The 27,871-nt window shown below is 45.3% G+C and overlaps 4 protein-coding genes across 4 annotated transcripts; all 4 read left to right on the top strand.

Moving 5' to 3' along the window:
• Window positions 1-12,949: 12,949 nt before the first annotated feature.
• EV422DRAFT_565447 (uncharacterized protein) lies at window positions 12,950-15,118 on the top strand (the record flags this gene model as incomplete). The annotated part of the gene is made up of 1 exon (XM_053072316.1): window positions 12,950-15,118. The coding sequence occupies one exon, from the start codon at window positions 12,950-12,952 to the stop codon at window positions 15,116-15,118; it is 2,169 nt and encodes a 722-aa protein (XP_052927547.1).
• Window positions 15,119-15,710: 592 nt separating this feature from the next.
• On the top strand, window positions 15,711-18,224 carry EV422DRAFT_565448 (uncharacterized protein; the record flags this gene model as incomplete). Its single annotated transcript, XM_053072317.1, has 1 exon — window positions 15,711-18,224. One exon carries the CDS (start codon window positions 15,711-15,713, stop codon window positions 18,222-18,224), a length of 2,514 nt encoding a protein of 837 aa, XP_052927548.1.
• Window positions 18,225-20,465: 2,241 nt separating this feature from the next.
• Window positions 20,466-25,644, top strand: EV422DRAFT_493768 (uncharacterized protein; the record flags this gene model as incomplete). The annotated part of the gene is made up of 22 exons (XM_053067694.1): window positions 20,466-20,611; window positions 20,678-20,876; window positions 20,938-21,330; window positions 21,400-21,483; window positions 21,562-21,666; window positions 21,950-22,320; window positions 22,395-22,561; window positions 22,639-22,850; window positions 22,930-23,051; window positions 23,116-23,215; window positions 23,275-23,349; window positions 23,411-23,625; window positions 23,706-23,867; window positions 23,930-23,967; window positions 24,023-24,123; window positions 24,185-24,462; window positions 24,533-24,623; window positions 24,687-24,798; window positions 24,869-24,948; window positions 25,014-25,231; window positions 25,299-25,374; window positions 25,426-25,644. 22 exons carry the CDS (start codon window positions 20,466-20,468, stop codon window positions 25,642-25,644), a joined length of 3,564 nt encoding a protein of 1,187 aa, XP_052927549.1.
• Window positions 25,645-26,010: 366 nt separating this feature from the next.
• On the top strand, window positions 26,011-27,858 carry EV422DRAFT_357893 (pyrimidine 5'-nucleotidase). The gene is made up of 8 exons (XM_053066615.1): window positions 26,011-26,386; window positions 26,486-26,507; window positions 26,574-26,646; window positions 26,705-26,807; window positions 26,873-27,034; window positions 27,100-27,195; window positions 27,255-27,349; window positions 27,422-27,858. Exons 1-8 carry the CDS (start codon window positions 26,239-26,241, stop codon window positions 27,611-27,613), a joined length of 891 nt encoding a protein of 296 aa, XP_052927550.1. The 5' UTR covers window positions 26,011-26,238; the 3' UTR covers window positions 27,614-27,858.
• Window positions 27,859-27,871: the final 13 nt, after the last annotated feature.

Consider the following 27,871-nt stretch of genomic DNA (forward strand, 5'->3'; position numbering starts at 1 on the left):
TCCACCAACATTCAGAGATGATAGAGTTCCAACGCTTGTAATTTGAGGCTGAGCAGGATTTACGCTGAACGAATTTCCACTACGTGTCAATCCTGTTCCAGCACTAAGAAGCGTATCAACATATGTCTTGTTCGCGAGATGTGTCCCCAATGTCGGTGCTGTTGAGACGACAGCGTTTCCTGACAACGTTAAGTCTCCAGCAAAGTTCGCATTTCCATTAACGTTCAATGATGATAAAGTTCCAACCGATGTTATCTGAGGTTGAGCCACATTGACAGAGAAATTGTTTCCTGTTCGTGTTAAGCCGGTTCCTGCACTTAGAAGCGTATCAACATAAGTCTTATTTGTGAGATGTGTATCTGCTGTTGGGGCTGTCGAGATGATGGCGTTCCCTGATATGGTCACGTCGCCTGTAACACTCAACCCCTGCAGAGTTCCAACTTTGGTGATAACAGCCGACTGGTCCGTGTTGACTGAAATGGCCGTGCCTGACTTTGACAATCCTGCGCCAACTGTTGATGTCTGAGCATCGACGTAGGCTTTCGTGCTTACTTGGGCGTCTATATTGGCGAGAGGCAAGATACCTGTCACATCTGTTGTGAGCGTGATGGTGTTCTTTAACGCCACGGAACCGAGCCCAAGTGCTGTTCTAGATGCTGATGGAGTCGTTGAGGCAAAATTACTTCCATCTCCTACGAGAAAATTATTAACAGTTGGGGTAGATGAGGAAATAACAGTTAATTTAGGATTAAGAGGTTGAGCATTTCCGGATGTTGTAGAAATCAATCCATCCACATATGATTTTGTTGCTGGGTTTGATGCGACGGTGGGAGCAGGAATCGTTACCGCTCCAGAAAATGTAGATGCACCACTAACTGAGAGGGAAGTAAGGGTTCCGACCGTTGTGATTTGACTTTGTGAAGGAAGAACTGCCAATGTGACCCCTGTTTTCGAAAGTCCTGTACCGGCGAGAACAGTTTGTGCATCAACATAACTTTTCAAAGCCACGCTCTGATCAATATTTGCATATGGAAGAATCCCCGTAACGTCAGTCGTTAGCGTAACTGCGTTTTTGCTCGATAATGACCCCAATGTGGGCAGTCCACTCAAATTCGAGTAAGCAACTGCATTCAAGAGGGCGACTGAGCCTAGTCCTAAAGCCACTCTAGCATTGGCTGGAGTGGTGCTGATAAAATTTGAATTATCGCCTACAAGGAAATTGTTGAGCGTGGGAGTAGATGCGGCAAGCGAACTTAATTTGGTGTTTAAAGGCTGATACGTTGTTGCAGCAGCACTCGATAAGAGGTAGTTATTCAGAGTGGGACTGCTAATACTTCCTGATGTCAAAGCGCCTGTTACGTTAAGAGATGTGAGTGTCCCAAGAGTAGTGATATTTCCGGTATTGACCGAAACGGTATTAGATGTATCTCTGGAGAGGATAGGTCCAGCAAATGTTAATTTCTTCTCGTAGATGGTGAGATCTGGAGCACCCGTTATTCTCGCATATGGAATGGTATCCGTTTTTGCGACTTTACTATCGATAGCAGTTTGAAGAAGACTTGTATTCTGACTTATCAAATTTGAATACGTGGGCTGTATGATTGTAGAATCGTATTCACGTAACATGCCCAAGTTGATTGCCTGCTGTGGGACCTCTCCTGCAATACCCAGATATGAACATGTAGGTGGAGTGTCAAAAAGTAATCTCGTAACATCACAGGATGTATCATCCGTTTTAGGGAAAGTTGCAATGATAACTTGACTTCCGTTCGGATCTGGAACGGGATTATTATGTGAATCAACCACATTGTTACCATTTGCATCTTTCTGGTTTTTCCTTTCTCGACCACTCGCAGCGATGAAACCACCAAGGATTCCGGCTGCTGCAGCAGGTCCTCCAAGAAGTCCCCCGACGGCTCCAATGGCGCTAGTGGCAAATGGAGCGGCAGCCGCGGATCCAATGAGGCCAATTGCGCCTCCAACAATTGTAGACAGCGGACCAGTAACTGAAACCACTGGATTAGATCCAGATGCTGTTAAAGGATCAGATTCGCCAGATGGTTCCGAATCCTCATTCTTCTCTTCTGGATCATCGTCTTCCTTCCGGTTCTTGTAGGGCTGGATCGATGAGATATTGAAGCCGGTCTCCTCCGAGCCCACTACTAAAATCCCACTTCCGCCCGTTATGACTAAAGGTTGTTTTGCGATGTTATACTCCTTATCCGCTCCAGTAACAATGATAGGTAAAGCGCCGGTAATTACCGTGGGTGTTTCCGGTTCTGGTTGATATGTGCAACTGATGCTTGACCCCGAAATGGATATGTTGTTTCCAGCCGTGTAGGCGCCGGAAATAGTGTTTCCCGTAACTGACACTCCATTAGATCCAGTATAGGCACCTTTTATTGAATTGCCTGTTACCGTAACAGTCGAATCACCAGCCTGTAAATCCAACTGCAAATCATTTTCTATGCGTTTAACTCCGTTACTTGCTGTGAGTTTCTCACCGAACGTGTTGTTACCATCGAATGTGATTGAACCTGAGACAGATGGAGCGAGTTTCACTTGATTCGAATTCTCTAATTTCAATCCGCCATTTCCTGGTTGGAAAGTTAGTCCTATCGCAATTTTATCATTTACGATGCGAACACCTTTATTGTCAACGATAGCCGACGGATTTACTGAAAGATTTTGTGAAGAGTCAATTGCTAAACTTGCATCTGTTCTAACATCGATAGTACGCCGACCATTGGACACTCCGGATATGTCTATACCTGACCCTGCTTGGTACAATTGCTCTATGTACCCGGATGTCACCACTTCATTATTAGCAGGGTTGAAGTTGCTTGTAACGTATACATGCGGAACACGTAATTCATTGAGTGTTTCATTATACGTAAAACTACTGTCTCCATTCAACCCCGATAATGCAGAGTAGAATGGTACTTGCCCCATACCCTTCGAACGGATCGCTAGTTTTCCTCCTGTTTGTCGGAAATCATCAGATGTCTTCAAACGCACAACGGTTGTATCAACATCCGTTTCTGATCCCAGAAAGTCCGCTAGAGAATCGAAACCGGTCTCTAGAAGGTCATCGAGTGCAAGACTTCCTGCTTTATCATTGCTTATCGCCCCTCGTCCAACAATAACGGTATCGATGTCCGTCTCCAGTTTCCCTTCATCGCTGAGTTTCAAACCTTTCCCATAATTTAGGCAGATAGCCTTATCTGCATCTTTCGAAAGCGGAACTTCTACTCGAACAGCCTCGTCAACAATCGCTTCAATGTTCTCTTGAACAACTGACAACTGACCGTTTTCAACTGTCAATGTCGAATCAAAGTCCAAGGAGATTCCGCTGATGCCCCGCGTCAACGGGGCTGTCAAAGGCTCTTTGACAACTTCCAATTTGCCATTATTCACCTCCAATGAATCCTCATCAAAATTCAATTTAAGTCCTTCATCGTCTCTTGACAAAGGTTCTTGCAGATTTTCCAGATCCGTTGGGGGAAAATTTACAGTCAAACCTTCATCGCCTACTGAAAGGGTCTGATTATGAAACAAAGTCAATCCGTCCTGACTTACTCCAAGAGGCAGGTTTGTTACAAGGGAAACAGTTCGGCTTCCATCATCCCTTTGGAGGGGAAATTCCATATTGTCATGGACTACTTCAATTGAAGCCACTCCTTCGGTTTTGTGAATAATCGCGTCTTCGCTATCGACAAGGTCGTTGATTTTTAATTCGCCGTTTTCATTAGATATCTTTTGAAAGCCTGCTGAATGAAAATTATCAATTGATACGTTCTCTCCATTAGCACGAAGACTATTGGTCACTAAAGGAGAAACGAGATTTGTTCGTTCAAGCACTCTGATTCCGCTTGAGGTTCGGGAATTTAGACCGCTCATTTACTAATTGCTAAAGAAAATTATCCGATTGGAGTTTGCTGTAAATGTTCTAAGAATTGATCACCGCCTTTATGGAAATCTTCAACCCTCTTTATTCCTAAATCTGCAAACTGTTGCCCTTTTCGCGCAGTTTCTTTGATTTTATCGTGGAAGACGTCGTTCTGTTGAATCCCTTTGTTTACATGGCTTGCTATCGCATATCCCTTTCGAGTAACGGAAACCGCTTTGTCTAGAAAATTCCTCGCCTTTCCGATATTTTGTGGCAGTTCGTTAAAAAATGTGCGCGCTTTTCCTCTCGCTTTTTGAAAGAATCCCATTGAATATTCTTTTTCTTAACATGTACTAAAGAATATATATTCCATTCTATGTTGGTTCTTGACGACAAGTTTGCTCGATTGCCAAACAATACTTTTCCCTCCCCTCCAGTGTTGAATATCCATTCAAATCAGTTCGGTTACATACAGGGAAAGCCGGAAGAGACCTTTGACCGTTTATTCAAAACTCCCTTCTTTGTTCCAGGCAAAGGGAAAATATCGGATGCATTCTCTATAAGACAGACTGTAGATCAACCACTCAAACTCCGTGAAGGAGAGTACCAGTCTCAGATTGGAAAACAGGCTGTGGAAGCGCTCCATGCTATCGATAAGGAACGGGCAAGACAGGCATACTTTGATGAACTGGATAAAGACAATCTTTTCCCTCGACAAGGTCGAACGGTTTCTTTGACCAAAACCACAGCGTCGAAAGGCGATACAATTTATCATCAGCCGAATTACATTCGCGCTCAACAGAATCAATTCATTGGAGATGCATCATCCAATGTGCAACGAACCGGTGATGATCACCTTCCGGAAAAAGCAAACATGAGCGAAGCAAATACAATACTTGGTAACAACAAGGTGGTAACAAAAATGAACGATCGTGAAACAATGACGGACGAAATTGGTCGAATCGGTTCTGCTGAAAAGATAAGCATGTCAAATAGCCGCACACAGACAGATATTCCTCTCCATCGGGTTCGAGATCTTAGAACAGTCGAAACGCAGAGTACAACACCGGATCTAGACAGCGATACGTTAGATCTTATTTTCTCGTCTGGAGGAAAATTTCAACATTTTATGGATGGAGTAACTCACGCGAATCAAACCTTGCAAACACAACTCCGATCTCAAGAGGAGCAACTTGGAAGAATGACAACAGCCACAATGTCTACGTTCAGAAGAATGTTAGAATCGGTAGGTTTTAAAAATGTTCCTTCGACAATGACTCCGGACGAGATGGAACGACTCCTCAGCCAAGTGCAAAGCGTCACACCTATCGCATTAAGTGAAGTAGGAGCGATGCAAAGATTGATAGAAACTTTAAGAAAGGAAAAGATTACAGAAAGCAAAGATGTAGGGACACAATATTCTCTTGGAGATGTGCCGAGGGTTGCTAGACCACGCCCACCACCCATAATTACGAATTTCTCACCAACAATAAGTTATCCATCTGCCAGTTCAGCAGTCACTCAAAGCGACATTTTCCCGAATAGAAGTCCAAAATCTACCCTTTCAACTGGAACGGTAGGATCCCCTATGGATCTCTCCACACCAATTGAACAGTTTGTTACCCCCGAGCCGGTTACTCATGTCCAAACACCAAGTGAGGATTCTGCAACACCAACACAGAGAGATATCTTCACCGATTCCCCAGCAGTGAGGGCTCCAGAAAATACACCCATTGCGCCAATAAGGAAAAACAAAAGTACACGAACAAGTTTACCTCCCGAGAGATTATCTTATGAACACGGCTGGGAACAATCTTCAAAACGGGCACGAAAAGTATAAGATAAAAAGATCATAATTGTATAGAAGATTATAATTGTAATATTTGAGAATCATAGAGGATTCTGAAATGTACAAAAGCGCATAAGTTTCAAACGATCTTCTTCCCGGCTCGTCGAGCAAGGATAAATGGAAGCAGTTGTGGAGGTATTACACCTTTTTTAGGTTTTCCCGATTTAGTTCTAGCAGGGATGCGAACTGGTTTCAAAACCTTTTGTTTTCTCGGCATTGGTTTCTACTATATGATTAGAAGATTTTCATACGATATCGACGGTTGCCCCAACAAGGATGGTGCGTTGTGCATAGACGGTTGTTTGCAATGAAACACTGGTACTCGGGGCCGGGAGACTGTGATTTGTGATTAGATGTACGTTTCCAGAGCCTCCGAGTAGGTTCAAAGCGCTACTGGAATCTTCATCTGCGCTTTGCCACGAATAACGCATTACGAACTGTTTGTTGTAAAAGTTATCAATGTCCAGGTCTTCAGAGGCGTATGATGTGTTGTCGTTCATGGAGAGGTTTCCTATCATAATGGCATCGCTTGCCTCGAAGTCTTCTGTGAGCGGTAATCTATATTGGCCTATCTGGTAACGCCATGACTTTAAGTTGGCTGTATCATAAATCAAACTTTTGTCCCCTGATGTAGTGGCGTATTTATTATCGTCTCTAAACCTATGTGTTAATCCGACAATCCGGCCGTTTGTGAGTGGAAGAATAAAGTTGTTCTGAGACGCACCACTACATACATTGGAGAGTTGTTGAACGCCTACTACATCAATTTCCAGATACTTCCCTGCCCGAATTCCGGACCACAATGCGGACATATAAGCGGCACTCGGGGTCACAAGTTGTGCTACATAACGAAGATTTGAAACTTCAAAGTATACTCCAGAACCTACATTGGTAAAGGCTTGCTGCGGGGTGTTCAAAGTAAATGTCAATTCCACCGATTGATTCGGCAAAATCGCTAGTGGAATCGGGTTTCCGTTCAAATTTCTCATGGACCCTGCCAACAAATGGTGTTTGAATGTGAAAGTTCCGTTCGGATTTTTGAAAGCATCCGGGTTACCTGCACCTTCGTTATATTTTAGATATTTTCGTTTCTCAGCCTCCACAAACTGGAGAGTGTCCGCAACAAAACTTGGCATATCTTCAATTTCGTCAACCACTTTCCCTCCGAATTTCACGGACATCGTTCGGAAGCAAGCCATTGCACCGATTTGAGAAATCTGCGCATCCGTGACGGGGCTGCCATCAGCGTTTTTCACAGAAATTGTTCCCGATAGATACGAACGTTGAGGTCTCAAAAAGGAACTATTGGAATCAACTACGATCTTTATAGCATTTCCAGGTGATTTTGAACTAAACGTCTCCTTGATTGTGCGATATACAGCAATATTTTCGCTGAGAGCGTCTGAATGCATCGAAAACTGTCTGCTACTATAGATCCAGTTTGAAGGAACAACGGGATTTGTTGACATTATTTTAAGTTATAATGGTTTAACATATCTCTTAGAAAAAAATAATCAACGTCCATCAACGTCCACCAAAGATTCCCATATACGGATCATCATCTGCTTCGGGAGGATCGAATTCTACAAACGTGTTTTCCTCCACAGAGTCGTCTTTGTACGCAGCAGGTTGAAGCGCTTTAGGCATTCGATTGATTTTCGCTATACGCTCTTGTCGCTTTTGTTCAGCAATTTTCTTTTTTTCCGCTTCATATTTCTCAATTATCTTTCTTGCTTCGTCCTTTTTAGATTCTTTTGCCCTTTTCTCTTGCTCCTTTTTCTGTTCTGTATCTGCTTTCTCTTTGAGTTCCTTCATCTTCTTCAAGTTCTCGGTACGTTTCTCTTGCGCTCGACGCATCGCCTCGATCTGTTTTTCAGATCGCGGCTTTTTGACCTTCACCTTTTCAATAACAGCCTCGGTGATCGGGTCGTCAACAATTGGTTTTTCTTCCTGTACAGAAGGGTTTTCAGTAGATACGCTTTCGTTTTCTGACATTTTGTTCAATGTTTTACTGTACAGAAGAGAAAAAAAATTCGTTATACAACGAGATCACTAGGGTCGTCTAAAATTCCCAGATGAATTGTTATTGGAGCGGATGTTCTCACAACTTGCAACGATGCACTATCGACGATCTGGAAGTCAATTTGATTGAGTGTAAGATCTTCGGCTCGATGAAAGTTGTCACTCGGGTTGACCCATGTCAAGATATCTCCATACGAATCAGGATTTATCGCCGCTAAACAATTGATGTCCGAGTCAATACCAGCCGGATAAAGAATCGCTCCATTTGTCTGTAGAGTCCTTGAAGTTATTAGAATTGGTTGTGATGCGGATAGATTGAGTGTGTTTGGAAATGTTATACTTGATCCGTATCCGGTTTCATTGACTTTATCGATCCCAAGTTGCAGAAAAGCGCTTGAACCACGGGATCCTCCAAGAATCTTGAACGTTTTACTTCCAGAAGTTGAAACAGTTAGTCGTCGAGTCACTCCATCGTAAGAAACACTGTACGGTTGAGACCCCGCTGCAGTCATCGCGCTTCCAAGAGCACCCAAAACGTTTGTTGAGTCATAGGTCCCTTCGGGCAAAGTTGCTTTTCTTAAAGTCGTAGATCCTGACTCTGCAAAAACAACTGCGTTGTTGAAATCCGATGTCGCACTCCATGACTGCAGTAGAGATACCGAAATCAGTCTCCATGCATAGCACGGGACGGTATTTTGAAGACGAAATGTACAATTATTCATATCTGGTAACGTACCAGAATTGAGGATAATATCTCGAAACATCGATTTCTTATCTTTTGTATAATGTAAAGAGATTAATTTTACGAGTGCGCTAAATATGAGAATTGCTAAACCAAAAATACCTTGTGAATATCAGATACACATAAAGGACAAGACGCCCGATGACTATCCGAAGAAATTCTTCACTTTGACTCTAGTCGGGAGTTCAAGAGCAGGGAAAACTACTTGTATTATCAATCTCATCCAGAATTGTGCAAAAGCGTATGAAAATGTTGTGGTTTTCTCTCCAAGCGCTGACTCGCCGGAATGGACCAGTTTGAAGAAATGCGATAATGTGTACATGTCCAGCATTGTGTCGAATCACATTCTGAACAACCTTTTCGAGAAGCAGAAAAGTCTTTATAAACAAGACAAATCCAAAAATCACCTTCTTCTCGTCTTGGACGATTTCGGAATTCTCGCAAAAGAAAATGGCCCCGCAATCGGAAAGGAGCCTAAAGAACCGGAACTGATATCGAGCGGGATTCGGCAGATGTTAGACTTACTTTACTCGCGCTTTCGACACGCAGGGGGGAGTCTTTTATGCAGCCTGCATGACACGAAACAATTGACTCCGCTCCAGCGAGTCAACAGCACTCATTGGATATTGTATCGACTTAATCAGAAACAGTATGAGAAGATTGCAGGTGAGATTCGCTGTCATTTGTCAGAATCGGAGTTTGTAAATTTAGCAGAGAAATATACTGTCAAACCTTATCATGCGCTCTACGTCGATTTGAAAAGCCCGACAAACGAAGGAGTCTTTAAAGAATTGCAACCAGAAACGCATTAAAAAAAATTTCGTGGACTAAAAGTATAGGATGATTGATAACATTTTCTATTTGCCAAATTCGCTAACCAAAGAATCTTTTGACAAACTTCTAGAAGACCTATCACAGGATAGGCTTTGGTTAGACATGCCGGAGGACGTAAGGACGAGAACTTTACAACAATGTAAGGAAGAAATAGTTGTGAATATTGTTCAGTCGCATTTGGACAAGCAAGTTCCAGTCAAAACTCCAAGAAGAAAAAAGGCCGCTTGAAAATTTCAAAGTTTTCCAAGATTTCCGTCCGGAATATGACGTAAAACTATTCTACAAGTTGAGCAACAAAAGACTTCCGCGCGACCAAACTCCTGAACAAATTAGTGCCATTTTACTATTTGGGTTGTGCTTTTTCAGGTTGATTCGGGCTTTACCTATACAGTTTGACTTCTTAATTGACTGCATCAAGCCCAAGAAACAAGCCCAGGTGTTTTTCTCAATTTTTTACCGAACAATGACAAAAAAATTGACCACAACATTAATTTGTGGTCAATTGATAAACGAAAGATGGACTCCGACAACAAAGGCCCTTCATCTCTCAGATATGACCCCATCACTCCGGAGGATCTCCGGAACCTCACCAAGTTTTACTATCAGAATCAAAACTTTCTAGGACGAGACAAATTGTGGTATGCATATAGAAAAGCGTTTCCAAATAGCAGGATTTCGCAAAGAACCCTTCTTAACGACTTTCTCAAGAAGCAAGAGATTTGGCAGAGATCGACAAAAGTTATGGGATCCCGAGGCTCGATAAAACCGATTTTGGCCAGAAAGGAAGGAAACTACCAGATCGATTGTATAAATCTGACGTCGGTAGCATACGGTGGGTACAAGTATTCGGTCAATGCTTCGGATATTCTCACTAAAAAAGTGTATAGTATGGCGATGAAGACACAAGATCAAGCCACTGTTGTCAAGTTTCTAGAAACAATGAAACGGGATGGCGCTGTATTAGTAAGTTTCACATCCGATGTAGGTACGGAATTTCAAGGTCAGGTACAAGAGTGGGCCGACTCGAATAACGTGGAGTGGAAGTTCGGACAACCCGGTGTCCCCCAAGGTCAAGGACAGATTGAATCCGTTAACAAAAATATAAAAAATCTGATCTATTCCTCGATACGTTTCGGAAAACGGGATTGGCCAAATTATCTTCAAAAACTCATAGATAATTTAAACAACACGAAAACGTATGCGACAGGGAAGGCTTCAAATGAAATCTTACAAGATGAACATGAAGCCATCTTTGATCGCATACGGAACAAGAAATTGAAAGGGGTGAAATCAACAGTTTTGAACGAATTTAAGGTGGGAGATATTGTAAGAAAGATAATACCGTTACCAAGTGGTATTAAAAGACGCGCAAAGGTGGGGTATTTCTCGTCACAAACCTATAGAATTGGAGGGAAAGTGCAAAGTAATTATGCAGGTTATGTTTCATCGTACAAATTAAACAGAATGGATGGAACAAGACTTCCCGGTTTAATATCGGCCAACGATCTTCGCTTGGTTCCATCAGGGACCGTCAACGTACCAAACATGGCTTCCCAGCCAGATCCAAATGAAAATGACGAATACGAAATCGAATCAATACTTGATAGTAGAGTAGTACGTAGAGGCAACAGAAGGATAAAGCAGTACAAGGTTCTATGGAGTGGTTATGATGCGTCCCAATCAACTTGGGAAGATGAAGGGAATCTCGAAAATGCACGGGAGGCCATAGCCGAGTATGAAGAGCAAAATGGATAATAGGTTCTCAAAACTTGTCATCTAGATTTAAATCGTCATTAAGATCGTCGATATCCATCGCATCATCATCATTAGATGAGCCTTCGTTCTTCTCCCTGTGAAGATTATAATAAACTTGTCGTGTTGCATAGGAATGACCATGCTTTTTAGCGAACTCTTTTTGAACCCGAGGATCTCCGTTATCCAATTTGATCGAGTCAATCACTACAATTTTTCTAAGTTCATTGACTCCGAGTTCTTTTCCGATATGTTGTTTACAAGCGATCTTCATAGCCCTTCCAAAACCTCCGCCTTCATAGGGTTTACTTGCGTTGCGCGCTTTTTCAAACAATTTACTCTGTCCTTTAGCCTTACGAATATCAACCAGATTATCAATGTGCCTTTTGACAATGTCATCGATAACCGTAATAAGAACATCGGTGTCTCCCTTATTCTTATTACATGCTTTTATCAGAAACGTATGGGTTTCCGTATTAAATGTGACGTTATCCGTTTCGGTAATGTCCACAAACTTCGCTTCGCCAATGTCTGCTCTTCGAATAACATCTGAACCAACGAAACAAGCCGCTGCAATGAGCAACCCATACTTATATGGATCTTTGACGGCCTTTTCTTTAAGTTGATCCAATTTCTCGTAAAGAGCGTTGATTAAAGGGTCTTTTTCAATGAAGCGCTTCGTTTCATATTCTTTATCCATTACGAGATCGCGGGCTTGTATCTCTTTACAACGATCGCCGTTGATCTTGAGATAGAAATGTCCCATTTCGTCAATATGCGTAAGTTTGTCCATTGTGCACGCATCTAGGAATCGTTTCTTTGCAGTTTCACCATAGAGGCTAGACGAGAGCCAATCGTACAATCCTATTTTTTCCTCGTTTGTCATAATTTTGAACATAGCGGACAACACCTTTGTACAATTCGCTCCATCGTCTTTAGGGTAATTCTTTTTCAAGATTTTCATGACATCGGTCGGAGATGATAGGACATTCGGATCAAAAATCCCGTATGCTTCAAGTCCATTACAAGCCGACAGATATACCTTTCGGCTACTCGGAGCCAATCCTATCTTTCCATTCTTTTGTTGGACGGTATCGGCATATCGGTTGATAAGTTTCTTGGCTATTTCAATATTCATTGCTGTGTCGTTCTTTGGTTGTGCATAAACCATTACTCGTTTTTACTCTTTAAATAAGAAATTTAATCACATCGTTAATATCGATATTAAACGCATGTTTATGTCATCGCGCGCGAATACTTACAGGTGGAACTCCGATTTCATCAGGATTCAAGAAAACACCCACCCCCAAACAAAACTTTAATCAGTACAGAACCACCCCCACTTCCCCGAGTATGATCATGCAGAATCGCCCACACCTGCGCCGTCTATTCAGCCGAAACCACCCCCGCGGCAAGGTTACTAAAATTAAGCATTCACCCACATGAGGAGTGAGTAAAAATGGTACAGAAACAAATCACCCCCTCTTGGGGGTGATTTGACTCTTCTCGAAACAAAAAACGGTGGGTGTTTTCTTTCCATAACTGAGCAAAGCAAGCGGGGGTGTTTTTTACCTCCCGTTTTCCAACGCCCGCGGGGGCGTTTCCTGTCGGTTACCACCTGGGTACTGTTTCTACATGTTGATATCATTTACTTTACAGTTAGGTGAGGTTGCAGATGTTGTTCTTTCCCGTTTGCGGAAAGGAAAACCGCCACGAAAAAATATAAAAGGGTAAAAAAATGTTTGTTTCCCTTCAAAAAATTTCAAACAGTTCCTCACTCTTAACAACTATTGCACACAACCGCTTTCGCCATAACTTTCAACCAACGCACGTTCTCAACATGCAAAAACGCCAAAACACCATGGAATTGGCTCCGAAGCGCATCAAAAAAGCCAAACGTACCGTCCAAAGGGCTGAACCGGGCTCTTTGAATGTGATCAATAACGAAGTGAATTGCAATGAAGACCATATCGACTTCCCAGTTGCGTTGGACTTGGACAATATTTTCGATATCGATCCTATGAATTTGAGCATCGAGCCATTGGATTCTCCTTCGACTCAAAACACTCCGACGATCAACAAGCCCGGTCTCGTTGGCTTGCAGATGGATGTCAATCAAAGTGAAAACGTCATGATTGACAACCAAACCGATGTCAATAACGATCATCCCCAGGAACGTCTGGACGATGTGCCTGACCGAATCCTTCCGGGCACTCCGAGTGTCAACCCGCCCGATATCCCTGGATTGCAGATGAAAGTCAATGAAAACGAAGAGATCCAGATTGACAACAACCAAATCGCCGCCAACAATGATGACCCCCAGGAACGTCACAAATCTATCGATGGCAGCACCGCGCTTGTTTCTCATGAAGATCTGGCTTCTTCGCAGAAGGCAGGATCGACTCATGATATGTTCCAGTGTCAATGCAAACCGTGCACTATCCGTGTTTCGTTTTGGGAATTTGGCCATGCTTTGATAGCACACATAAACCCGAAATCAACAGAGGACAAAAAGAAAAAGGGTCAATGGGTAACCCCTGCCGCCGAGTTCTTCGAACGGTTTTATGGGCATCTCATTCGATTGAACGACACCAAAGGCTTCGTACGATGGAATCCTGCGACGCGCACAAACACCCACTTCGACAAAACAGCCTTCACCGCGTACGTTGGTCAAGTATTATTCGATTGTTTTAATACCACCGACAAGAATCAAAGCGAAGGCGCAAAGCATGAAATTGGTAAAGGAGCCAAGAAGGTTGTCGACATCATATTCGGACGATTGCGATGGAGGGAGGCTGAGGACGCCAAGCCTCCTGTGGACAACAGCCATCTGATCGCTTTCAGAAACGGCCTTGTTTACGACCGAAAAGTCGGTGAATATCGGGAGCGCACCGATGAAGACGGCGATATTGAAGCGTTTGACTATGATCTTGTTGAGTGGGATCCCGAGAAGTATCCCAAACAGCGGTACTTGTGGGATGCCTTTTGCAAAATGTGGCCTGACTCCTCCGATCGTTTCTTCGGGCTCACCAATCTCAGTACCATCCTGGGAAGCAGACGCGGTCTTCGTGAACTGCTTATACTTTACGGTCCAAGTTCCAATGGCAAAAGTTTGGTTGGAAGATTGATGAAACTTATGACATGTTATCGGTTTCTGGGAGCGACCGCCAGCAGCCTACAAAGCAAACCGGGGAACGGAAATAAGCCGTCTGACATTCACTGGAAAATGGGGCAAAAATCAACACTTATCACTTGGTTTTCTGAAGGGGATGAGAAGGATTTGTATTCCGGTTCGGCAGTCAAAATGGCTGTCGGAGGAGATTCTGCGTACCTTAGGAGGGCTTATGGCAAGAATGAAGAACTTACGATAACGGGATTGGTTGTTCTCGCTACAAATCATCTTCCATATTTCGATTGTGGACTCTACGACAACGATCACAGAGATATTACGGACAAGTTGGTTGTAATACCTTGCAAATCGAAGTTCGTCAGCGCTCATGAACATGAAGATCCGAGTCAACATGTATATTATAAGGACGGTGAACTCGACCGGCTCATCAACAACGAAGACCGGGACTTAGCGAGTGCCATGATGGCACTCATGGTTTCTTTGCATCACGATCATCTTCAAACGGAAGAATATCCATTACTGAGCAAGCCCGCGTCAGTGATTTCAGCGACTGCAGATTTAGTCACAAGAGTGCATCCGTATCGAACTTTTGTAAAAGAAATGTGCGTTATTGAAGAAGGCGCCAAAATGCGACAATGCATGGCTATGGCGTGCCTCCAAAATTGGACAAAACAGCATCCAGTATGGCGCAAATGCTCACCGCGGACCCAGGATTTCAAGGCTTTCCTGCTTCACGCGTACCCTGCCGTCTCCTTTGGTACGAACCGACGAATCGACGGGGTCCAAACAACCGGGTTTTACGGGATCCGGTTGAAGGAAGAGGAGGGGGACAAACATGGAGGACGTGATAAGTTCCTACTGAGCGATATTGACATCCTATCAAAAGCCATTGAAGAGTAGTTTGTGGAAATATGCGTTACAATTGTAAATAAGTAAATAGTTCCTTGTACATATCAATTTGAATGAATTTCAAAGAAACAATGCGTCCTTGGTATCCAAAGCGCTCTCCTTCAGGCAAAATTAATTACCCGGAAGGAACTCGAAAATGCAAGACCGCTGAATGCCAATCAGAACCTATTCCCTACATCAAAAATCGGCCATACTGCTACGATTGTTGGGTCAAGTCAAAGGAACCTAAAGGTTTCAAGATAGAATTCGATTCGGATTGATCCAGATCATCTGATTTCGAACTCAAAGGCTCCTTCAATGTCCTTTTGATGGTGATGTGTCTCCGCGTCCTGCATGATTCTACATTACCCAAAATTCGCGCAACAGTGGATGCGGCAATATCTAGTTTTCTAGCAAGATCACGGACGCTCCGGCCTGTGACAGTCTTGATTTCTCCATCCTCAAAGAGTGATGCAATATAGTTGTAAGGAATGTACATCTTTGTAGCAATAACGATGCTTCTTTATTGGTACATATATGTTTATTTTTGTTACTTGCGTTTAAATGCCATTTAAACTTCTAAGTGTATTCTTAGTAAAGCACCATGTCTTCCAAATTTGCTGCTCACGTTGAATCCAAACCTATCAGAGACATCTATCATTTCAAGGAATCTTACTTCGGAGGTGTTCCCGAGTTCAATTGGACACTCGAAGAATACGAAAAGAAACATATGGAACACAAGTGCCTTACCGAAAACTTTACAAAATTAGGCGCCAATGACAAGATCAAATTGTTTGTCGATTTCGATCTGAGATTTGAGGAAGAATCCGATCTGCCCTCTGAAGAAGTCGAGACTGAAATCCGTAAAGGTGTTGATAAAGTATTTACCTCCTTGTATTTAAATGAGGATATTACTTTTCATTCTGCGTTCCGTACAATGGGATACGCTCCTAAGCACACCAAGGACAAAAATGGTAAATACGTCGAAACCGGTGGTGGATATAAAGTCTCTTATCGCCTATGGGCAGACGGTATGTATACGACCCGGAATGAAATGAAGAAGAAACTCAAGAAATTCATCCCAGATTTGTCCGACTTCCCGGATGTTGTTCGAGACTACAATTTCAAGGATGGATTTTTTGATCTTTCTGTCTATGACAACAATCGGTCCATGGTGATGGTGGACAAAGTCAAAAATCGTTGGGATAACCGACTTCTCATCAAAAGCGAACCGGATGCACCGATCTCTTCGTATATCATTCAATATGTAGAGGCGGACTGGACCCCGGTTGAATGGACAATTCAATCTGATAGTAGAAAGCGTCCTGCCAATGATGAATTTGTCCTGGTTCCGGACTCGGACCTTGAAGACCAACCGCAACCAAAGAAGAAAAAGGTCACTCCATCCCGAGGTGAAGAGAACGTGACTTCAATTGCTCATGATATTATTAGAAAGCATTACCCAAACGCTTACCTTCTACGGGATCTGAGTGAAGCGAAGATACTCGACCACGCTGTTACCGTATTCGTCAAGGGGAAATACTGCATGGTCGAGAAGGCTGACCACGAAGTGTCAGTCTCTAAAATGTACTTCACTCTAACTACAAAGAGGCTCAAATTCAATTGTACTCACTGTAACGGAACCCGAAATTCAGAACATGGGGACAAACGTCTCGATGAGTGTTTCGACAACGATGTGGAAATTGTAAAACCTGGTGAGCGCCTGAGTATCAAACGTGCTGCTCAAGTGTACAAAACCCATGACTATGAAGGAGTCATCATGTATCTGAATAACTATTGGGCAAAAGTCACCGAGGAATCCTCCGTCTTCATTGCCTCTAGAACAACAATAGATTCACCGTGGCTTCTCAGAAAGCCGTCTGAATTTGAATCAGCCTTCGGCCATTTGAAGTTCACCTATTTAGAAGAATCTTTGGGAAACGATGGAAAAACCACATACACACAGCAAGTCTTCCCTTTGGTCGCAAACTGGAAAATTGATAACAAAATGCGAACATTCAGGCACGTGAAATTTAGGCCGGACCATGTAGGGGACCACGAAGACGAATACTTGAATCTCTTTCAGGGATTTCAGGGAAAAAAGTTGCTAGCATTTGATGAAGCAAAGTTCAAACTGCTTTTAGATCATGCCAAGAACATTCTCTGCTCAGGCGATGAGGAATTCTACTCGTACTTGATACATTGGTTAGCGCATATAGTTCAATTCCCGGGACAAAAGACACAAACAGCACCGGTTTTCTTTAGCAAACAAGGGACGGGAAAGAACATCTTTTTTGACTTCTTCGCCAAATTCATTATCGGAACCGCTCATTCGTTTTACACCAATGATATTGATCAAGTTACAGGGAGGTTCAACGCGGCTCAAGCGGTCTGTATTTTCATGGTATGTGATGAGGTTACCTTCGCGGGTGCTCATAAACAGAACAATAAATTGAAAAGCATCATCACCTCAGCGCAAACAGCACTTGAGCGGAAAGGTCGGGACATCATCATGGTAGATTCTTGCCTCAACGCTGTGTTTCTCTCCAACAATGAAGATGCCATGCGGATTGAAAACACTTGCCGACGATACGGCGTCAAACGAGCGGCCTCCTCGCGGATCGGTGATGAGGTGTATTTCAAAACGCTTGGTGCACATCTGACACAAGAAGTTGCAGATCACTTTTACACATATCTTTTGTCGCTGGATCTTTCTGATTTCAATGCGCGGAAAGTCCCTGATACCGAAGAAAAACGGGAGATGGCAGGATATTCGAGATCCCCTTTAGATCTGTTTATTGACGACATATTGGCAGGGAATATCGCGTACAAGGTAGTGAACGGACATTTCGTAGAAGAGGACATGGAGAGCAAGTGGGTTCCTGGACATACGGAATATTTTGAACTAGGTGTCTCATACGATTTAACAATGAATGAACTATTTGACCTGTTCACCACTTTCTGCAAAACCGAACAAGGTGGTCGAGTGGAGTCAAAATTGACCAAAGCCATTTTTTCAAAACGGATTAGAAGGATACTAAACATCGAGAACCGGTTGTGCAACAGACGAGGAGGAACCCCCATAACAATGGTACTGGAGCGCATAGATACTGAGTGAAGAATGTAATGTAATTTTGAAAAATGAAAGAATGTTCGTATAGGTGGATGTCACAGTAGAAGTATGAGTTTGTGTACTGTGACATTTACTGTGACGGTCTCGACAAATGTAGTAAGATATTTTTTTTGTTTTTTAGAGAAGGAGAGAGTTTGATGGAGTTGGTACAGATGGTACAGATGGTACAGTAGTTTTTAACTTCTTTAGAAAAATGGAATGGAAAAGGAAAAGGGGAGAAAAGAAATGAAAAGTACCTGTATCATCTGTACCATCTGTACCAAGTGTAATGACTCGGTGAAAAGGTCTCCATATGTAGTAATGGAAGAAGAGTATTCTACTAGATATGTCGAGTGTGCGAAGCGGGTGGTACAGGTGTAAGTGACACCTGTATCATATGTACCATCTGTACCAAGAGTTTTGAAAAGAAGAATGAGAAAAGGATGTCTCTTTTTGGTGGTGAGAGTTGGTTCGAAAAATGCCTTTTTGCCCCCCTACATAGAACAGGGAATGGGGAAGTAGTAGAAAGGTTGGTTGGACTCGACGCATGTAGGGGGGAAATTTGACTTTGCCCCCTTTCCCAAAGTGCGCAAGGGTGGTTAATGGCTGAAAGGCTTGTGCGGTTAATGCATAACACCGAAGGTGTAGGGTACATTGTTAATACATTACACCATACACCCGCCAGTACGGTTAATGCATTACACTTTCAGCAGCCGTTACGGTTAATGCACAGTGTTGAGTGGAGTCAGTACGGTTAATGCACAGTGCAATTGTATAGTGGATCAGTGCATAGCATAAACCAATGGTTTATGCTATGCACTGATCCAAGCGGCCTACGCCTTACGCATCAAACGGCCGAAGATCAGAACACCTCATATGCAACATCTCGCTCTTTATCCGCGCAACGATCCTCTTTGCCCAGCTATGGCACTTTCTCGTCTCTTGCACTGGCACGCTGAACGCCACTCGCCCGCATACCAACCTTTGTGGACGCTGGAAAATGGGACACACGCCACGTTAGCTTGGTTCGCGGGGATGTGGGCACACTTGGCCGGCATTCAACTGGGAGTTTCGTCGTTGCGGTCTGGAGGCGCTACGCAGTACGCATTCGAGGGATATCCGTTTGATGCAATACAGAGATACGGAAGGTGGAGCTCAGAAGCGTTTCAGCTTTACATCCGCTCGCACCCGCAGTTTTTAGTCGAGATCATGCTGCGGTACCATGGAAATTAGAGGAAACTAGAGGACAATGCTCGGTATTTAGCTGCCCATCCCCCTTCTCTCCGTTGTTCTGTATATCTGGTGTAAAGCGCGCGAATAAGAATTGATGTCTCGAATTCTTCGTTTACTGCTCGCCCGCAACGCCCTGCCCGTGCTCTGCACTGCCCGCGCAAAGTCACAACTTGTGCTTTCGCAATGCCCTTAGCTCTCTGCCCGTGCTCTGCACTGCCCGCGCAAAGTCACACCTCGTGCTTTCGCAATGCCCTTAGCTCTCTGCCCGTGCTCTGCACTGCCCGCGCAAAGTTACACTCGTGCTTTCGCAATGCCCATGCGGGCACACCGCCCGTGTTCTCACACTGCCTGGTTTGGATGCGCTGCTTTTACTTATCTCGGTTTTTAGGTTCGGGTCGAACATCGCCACGGACGCAGCCGGAGGAGGAGGCCCGAACATCGCCACAGACGCAGCCGGAGGGGGAGTGATTCCGAGCGACCATGGACGGTGTGAAGTCGCTGCGCAATACACATTCCCTCTCTCCGATTCTCGCTTGATACAATTTGCGGAAAGTGGACGAGGTCGTTGTAGTTCGCACCGCGAATAAATCGACCAAGGACACGTGACTGCGGTGGGGTGTGGATGACAAACGTACTGAGCTTTACCTCCTTCACCTTTTCTTTCCCTTTTCTGCAACCCATTCCTTTCCCACGCACTGATCCGCAAATCGTAGACCTGTTTAAAAACCCACCCACCTCCCTGCTTATTATTGTATTATATATTAGTGGTGTGAAGTCGCTGCGCAATACACATTCCCTCTCTCCGATTCTCGCTTGATACGATTTGCGGAAAGTGGACGAGGTCGAAAGAGTGGGGCAAAACGCGGTTATCGACGCGAACTCCGCATCCTGTCAAAAAACAAACAAATGTAATTGCCAGCATCTACGCTCATGGAGAGGCATACCTGACGCTCCACAATCAAACCAAAAAGAGCGGACCAGTTCTAACGACTCGCAAGCTTTGCCGCATTGCTCATGAACGTCCGTCGCGCAAAACCTGCCGATGTCGCAGGCATCAATCAGCTCCTGCAACGCTCATCGCAGGCTGGTACCGACGAGCCCGCAGCCGCACTGAAACGTCGATTCGGAAAGCATTACAACGTTGCTGCGATTGTGTATGTGTGGATAGTAGTGCTTTGATTCTTCAATATGAATCTCTGTTAACGGTTTGCCATCATAATTCCCAGAGATGCATCTCCGTTCAGCTTGGTCACCGCAAACGAGGACGGAAGTGAGATTCAGGGATTTTACTCTGTCACCAGTGGACCGCCATCATACATAGACGATGAGGGTAGCTCTGGGGAATTTGTTGGATCTGGGGCTACGGCGCGTGGGGACTGGACAGCCTGGATTAAGCGTTCTTATGATTGCCCAGACGATATGCAGGTGAGGGTAGACTGTGGTGCATGTTTCGGAATGGGCAAGCAGCTGACCGACGTTTGCGCAGATCCACAATACGACGTTCGTCAACTTCTTCCATGCTGAAAGCAGCCAATCCTCATCATTTCTAGATTCCTCTCTTTTATCAACCGTTCAACATCTGCCGCACATCCGATACATTTGCTATTTCCTTCCTGAGGGCAACGCACTCTTCGCTCCGTTTTCCATGCCCCGCATCAAATCATCCGATGGGCTGACATCCCGCGGAGCACAGAGTGCCAAAGACGCCAATGGCCGAAAAGCGGACGCAAAGTACTTCGCGGAAGTCGCGGCAACCAACAGCAGTTCCGCCTTCAAGTTGTTCGTGTGTGCTGCGGCGGACTTGCTGCCGAAGTTGAGGGTTAGGAATGCAAAAGTGGAGGATGCGGATGATTTACTCCCGATGTTCAAGAAGCAGAGGGTTAGTCCATCACGTTGAGCGGACCATGTGCCCTATAACGCCGGTCTGATGCCGAAAAAATCACTGCAGTTGATCAACGACGATGAGGCGGACTACTACCTTTCAAGTCTGCTGGAATCGCAGACTGCAAATGTGAAGACTCTAGTAGCGGAGGTAGGTATAGTGGATGCTATATCTTATGAGGAACGACAATACGGAGGTCTAATCACGGTTTGTTTCCCAACTACGTAGGCCGATGGCGATGTTGTCGGCTTCATAACCATCAATCGAGACGTGCAGGAAGTTGCGCTCACCCATAACTTTCAGCTGGAGCCGTTTGATCTCTTGCTCAAAGGTGTGAAACAAGCTCTGGCCTCCCACTTTCTCCTTTTTCTCTTGAGCTGAAGTTTAGGATGTTCTGGCAGAGGCTCCACTTAAAAATCGACCGCTGACGACGGGCGTCTTGAGCGGACATAGTGGGAGTTCAGAGGGTACACCCTCCAGACCAACATCCGGACGTGCTGGGGAGGACAAGGATGCAGATGAGGAGGGTAGCGGAGCAAGGCAGGCCGAGCAGGCAGGCGGTGACTTGCTGGTCAGCCGACCTGCCTCCATTCTCAAGAACCCGCACACTCCGAAGGATACTTCCCGGCCTCAGTCAAGTACCACATTCGGTCCTACAACGCAGCCTGATGGATCACGATCGCATTCCGTACAACAGAACGTCTTCAATGGTTCACGTCCACTCACCGCGGCATCAGATAGCACCATGGAGTCTGACCAGCAGCCTCATCAGGAGGAACCGCAAGGCTCCATCCCCAATGCGTTTTGCATTGAATTGTTCTCAATGGCAGATTCGTACGCTTCTCAAGCGATGGAGCTTGTACGTGCGGCGTACAAACAGTTCCCAGACTTAGATTACTGCGTGGTCACAGTCCCGACAACCATGCCAGAAGTTCCGCTATTTAGACAGTTTGCGAGGGTGTATGTCAAGACTGGAATGTCGGATCAGTAAGTGTTTGTGATACTGAGGACTCATCAATCTGGTGTGTTGTTGAATGGATTTCTCAACAACGCATCCCCAGAAACGCTTTGTACCTATCGAATCGTTTCGGGGTGACAGATGTGGTGAAGGTTGAAAAAGCGGCTGCAGAAGAAGCGGGCAGCATCGATTTCTTGTTGGATGGCGTTGCAGGCCGGGATAGCATCTTTTCCGACTACCAGACAGCAACGCAATCTCAGGGCTCGAAAGGTGACAACCTATAATACATCAGCAGTTTCTCAATCTCGCCGCTTGGGCTAACACCGGACTTTTCAAATCATTTGTAGCCAACCTGAACGCTTTCTCAATCACGTGCGCCCGTCAGATCATAGGTCTTGCGATCCTCGAGACGTGCGCGGACGCCAAACAATGGACAGACCAGTTTGCGATTCATGACTTCGTCAATCCAAAGCTGCACAAGCTTGAAGGAAAGGCTTGCATGCTGAGACATTTTGTCATCAACCCGTTGTTTGAGCACGAGTCTCGATGGGTGTTCGAGGTAGGGAAACGGTGGAAGGGTATAGGTTCTCGACACAGACCTCTGAAAAAAAAATGTGAACTACATTTTGGGTACGAAGGAACTACTTCGCTTAAACGGAACCACATGCATCATGTATCCGCTTCAAGAGGCGACAAATGAGGATCCATCGACACGGAGGATCTGCGCACGGGAGATGGTCCCCGTCAAGCCCAGACGCGAGTACGTTGCGAGCTCTTGGTAGCCTGCGGGAACCATATGATGAATGACGAGCACCTCCCCCTAGGATCCAGTTCCCGAACAATATCCGGGATGGAACTCGCGTTCCCGCACCTCTGCTTTGCGCATTACAGCTGATTTCCACCAATCTCCTCTATGAACCAAAGGTATGGATTCTCTTGAATTCACAAGCAGAAGCCCTTCTAAATCAGTATATGATCAACAGATCACTGTCAACTCTCGAATAGTGATCGTAGGAGGGTCGGATTGCGGCACTGCGGTGATAGAGAAGTTGATTTATGTACGTTCACTGGGCACGACGTTGAATTCATGCATCCGAGCTCATCATGTTCTTCGGATAGAACCCACGCTTCTGGTACCCCAACCTCACCCTGATAAGTGAGCAAGGCGCCCCAAAGCAGCCAGAAGGAAGGCCGTTTGTAAGCTCCAGGTGCTACAGCAATGTGCAGCTCAGACAACTCGGTATCCCCGACTACGTGAAGATCGTCCGCGGAACCGTCTCCGAGATTGATCGAATGATCAAACGTGTTCGAATGGTCAATGATTCATTTGCAAAGTGTGTAGCGGATGAGATCACACAACAGCGAAAGCCTATGTGATAGGTCCCTGATTTTTCACACCTCCCTCTTGATACAGCTACGACTATTTGGTGCTCACTCCGGGTCTCCAATTCCGCGCGGAATCAATCAGTCAGGAGTTCGGTGCTCTTGAAGGAGTGTTTTCGGTGAGCAGTTTCAATGAAAAGCAGATCGTCGACGGAGTCGAGTACGCTCTGGGAAACCGTGGAATCTTCGTGGTGTAGGTATGATGATGCAAGCGTGAGATCAGGCTTCGACTGATCCATTGGCCATCCATCTTAGATACGGACGACATCTACAAGCATACGCGGGCATCCAGTGTACGTGCTAATCAAATCTGCCTATGAGGGCTTCCTTCTGATAGCTTTTCCACAGTGCTATTGGAGAATAAGGTGCCTGGCAATCGCATCGCTCTCGTTGTTCCCCCTCGGCGAGACCCTAGAACTGCTCTCGACAATACAGTTTTGGATCAGAAGGTTTGTGCGAACTCGAAAGATCACAGACTGCAATGACGTCTAACACTCTCCATGTTCTCAGGTTGATAGCATCGTCCAAGCATTGGGCGTCAAAATATACAAAAACTGTTTCGTGAGCACCTGGGAGAACGACGAAGGGCTTCTCACCGGAGTCAATTTCAGAAAAATCGAAGCAGATGGGAGTACGAGTCTGATGACACTGTCAGAGGTTTCCCTGTTTCTCTATGCGGATGCCCAATCCGTATCACCGGAGACGTTCAGTAGCATGAACGATAGTTCCTTGGTCATCGACGGCAAGCTTGTCATTGATAAGTATTTCCGTACCCAGGACCCCTTCATGTGAGTCCGGGTCTTCGTAACCTGCTTGAGCTTGATTTAATGGCCTCCGTAGCTAAACCTTTGGCATCAGCTACGCTGCCGGAAAAGTGACAAAGTATTCCAGCGTCTACCGCACGCATTGGTCACAATCGCTTTACGATGCGAAGGAAGTTGGGCATAGGGTATGTGTGTGCACCCCGAGATCATTCTCAGTGTAACGGACTTTTGAGATCGTTCATCTGTAGCTGGCCAACGAACTGGTACCAAACTTCAATCCCGAGACAAAAGTTGAACGGATAGATGACGAGCGCATACTACGCTTTGAGGACGCAAAGAAAACGTTGGCCATCCTCCCAGGTACAAATGAGTGGTATTTTGGAAGAGATGCGAGGTTTTTTTTAACCGCAGATTCGGTCCATGCATGTAGGGAATCTGCTGTATTTTCATTTTGATGAACCACATCTTATTAGCCATACCCATGAGCATCGGAAGAAACTGGCCAACTACGTACGTGCTGCGTGATATTCTTCATCTTTGCAACTCACTGACCGTATTCGTTTTCGAAATTCAAGGGTCAAGACTTGGTGATAGACAAGCTTACCAAGCCGGGCCAAAAAGGGTCTTACTTCCGAATACATGTCGACACTGACGGTATCATCCGATCCATGACATATCTTGGCGAACAAAGGATACCAATCGACAACTACCTCCGGCTGTATGGATTACATGAAAAGTATCTCAACAGGCTGGTATCCAGATTCAATGAAGGAATCATACCAGATTTCGTAAGGTGCGTTTCCCGCTGACTATACTCGAGAGCTTGTACTACCTTTAAGCTCATGCGGCATGCTCAACAGCTTCTTGTCTGGTACTTGGGCGCTGCCTCTCTTCTACGACCGCTTCCCGGGGTTTGTGAATGATTTGGGCCAAGAAGTCATTGCGTTGAGAGGAAGCGGAGAGGGGGAGATAGATGACATCCTGAAGGAACTGGCCGAACAGATTGATACCGGGTTGAAGGTGCGAGGCATCATTGATGATGAGCATCATTTCAGCCTGTTTATACTGACAACGATGGCTCAGCTGACTGCTGAGGATCAGAGGGGTCTGTACAAAGCATTCGACAATGCGCCCGCACGGCGCACTTTAGACAGCAAGGTCTTCAACTATTTGGCGGAGACTGAAATTTACAGATCGTACCCATGAGGGTAGGTACATTCCGGGCCTGATTTTTGTTTGCTAGAAGGACGAAGAGCTCATGGCTCCATTCCGTTGGCTTTTCAATCTTCCAGAAAGCTGCAGAAGTTTGTTGACGCGCCGCAACTTCACAGCACTGACGAAGTTATGCAAGCGCATGTGCACGCATGGGAATACCAATGAAAGCGACCACGTAGATCCTTCCCTCATCTGGACCTTCACAAGTCGGACCTGCTTAACACAGTGTGTCTCGCTTTTGGCTGCGCCACAGCCTACATCACCGATATCTTGAGGAATGACCATTAACTGTGTATAGAGAAATTGTGCTTCTTGTTTAATAGCTACTTGGCGTGCCACTGCAGAGTTCGGAATGGAGTGCTCGGAGTCGGAGTTTCGCGCTTGCAAATTATTTTGCAATCGGACTTTCGGTCAAAACTTTGTCCGAAAGCTGCCAAACCTCGCCAAGCAGAATTCCTGACGAACGTTCCCCTACGTATCTATACAGCAAGGAATCTGTACAGCGTTTCGGAAGAACCAAAGCTTCGAAAAGGTCCCCCTATCCGGCTTTACCGCACACACGATTCTCGGTTACTTGAGCGGCAAATGTCAGCAAATAGGAGGACCTCCATTTCGGAGCCACTCAACCAGGTCCTGCAATCAAACAGCCTTCATATAAAGAACCGTGAGAAAGTCCTTGAGAAGATCAACCGCATCTTAGAAGATGGAGTGCAAAATGTTCATGTCATCAGTGGTGAGGAAATACAACCCCGCCGGATACTGATCTGGCGGAGTTCGGAAAATCCGGGTCCGAAAAACCGCCTTCCTGACCTGCGCTCTCTCTCCGTTCTAGACTTCGATATGACGATCAGCAAGTAAGCGTGAGCGATTCGAGGTCGCTGAGACATCTTGAATTGAGGCTGACCAACGTTGGCGATTAGATACTGGGTAAATGGAGAACGCAACGTAGGGTCGCATAGGTTACTGGCACTCAGCAGCCGCGTAACAGCAGAGGTGAGAGGCAAGATCTGTCAACGTAGTCGCAATGCCCATTGCTGAAGCTGGTCAACAGTTTAGAGAAAAAACCGACGCGGTATATCGACACTACTATCCAATAGAGATATCGCGGACTGTGTCACACGAAGACAAAGTTCAGGCTATGGTGGAATGGTGGAGTCAGTCTCAGCAACTCAAACCTGATTCCACAACGAACGCATGTCCTGAAATGTCCATCCAATAGCGAAGGCACACGAATCCATTCTTGAATTGAAACTCACCAAGGATGATCTGGAGAGGATAGCTCACGAAGTGCAAATAGTGTTGCGCGAGGGAGCCGTGGACTTTGCCGATCTATGCGCCAAAATGGATGTGCCATTATTGGTGTTCTCTGCCGGCCTGGGAGGTGCGGGTGTATGCGGCTAGCCACAAACGACTGCAACTGTGCTGATCGGGTCATCACAATACCAGACGCAATAGAGGCGGTCTTGAAGAACAAGGGCATGTTGAAGCCAAATGTGCATATTGTATCGAATATGTTACGATTCGACTCGAAGGGCGTAGGCGGTGCGTGTTCCGTCGGCTTCTTCGTCGCATCAGGTCCTAACTCTTAAAGCAAATCACAGTCGCATTCCATGAGCCTCTCATTCACACCTTCAACAAGAACGAAGCCGCTGTGGGAGGCCCGTATATTGAAGCGATCATAGGGAGGACGAATGTGGTACGTAATACGTATAAGGCGCACTAGACTCACGAAGCAATGAAGTTCCGGCTAATGCTTGTGTCCGCGTAGATTCTGATGGGTGATTCCATAGGGGATCTGCAGATGGGCGAAGGACTAAAGCACGACGTTCAATTGACGATAGGATTCCTGAACCATGATAAGGATGCCTTGATAGATGAGTATGCCTCCGCGTTTGATATTGTAGTTTTAGACGACGGGCCCATGAGTATAGCCATAGAAATATTATCTTTCATGAAATGAGATACTTTCAGCCTCACATTTGTTATGCATCGTCTTTCGCTGATCGAAGATTTTGGGTTGCGGGCATCTTAACGTAATTCAAGAGTAAGCCACATGGTCGAAGGGTGATGTCTAGCATCCCGCAATGAAGTGGAACAAACTCCGGTCTATGCAGCTGATGTGCAATAGCCGAGAATCAAACCTGGGTCTATGTTGGGCTCGCTCTGGAGGACAGCCTCTCAGATTTATCGTACGCTCACAGTCGTTCAATTGCCGAAA

This window comes from Fimicolochytrium jonesii (genome assembly GCF_025526975.1).
Source record: "Fimicolochytrium jonesii strain JEL569 chromosome Unknown EV422scaffold_5, whole genome shotgun sequence".
NCBI lineage: Eukaryota > Fungi > Chytridiomycota > Chytridiomycetes > Spizellomycetales > Powellomycetaceae > Fimicolochytrium > Fimicolochytrium jonesii.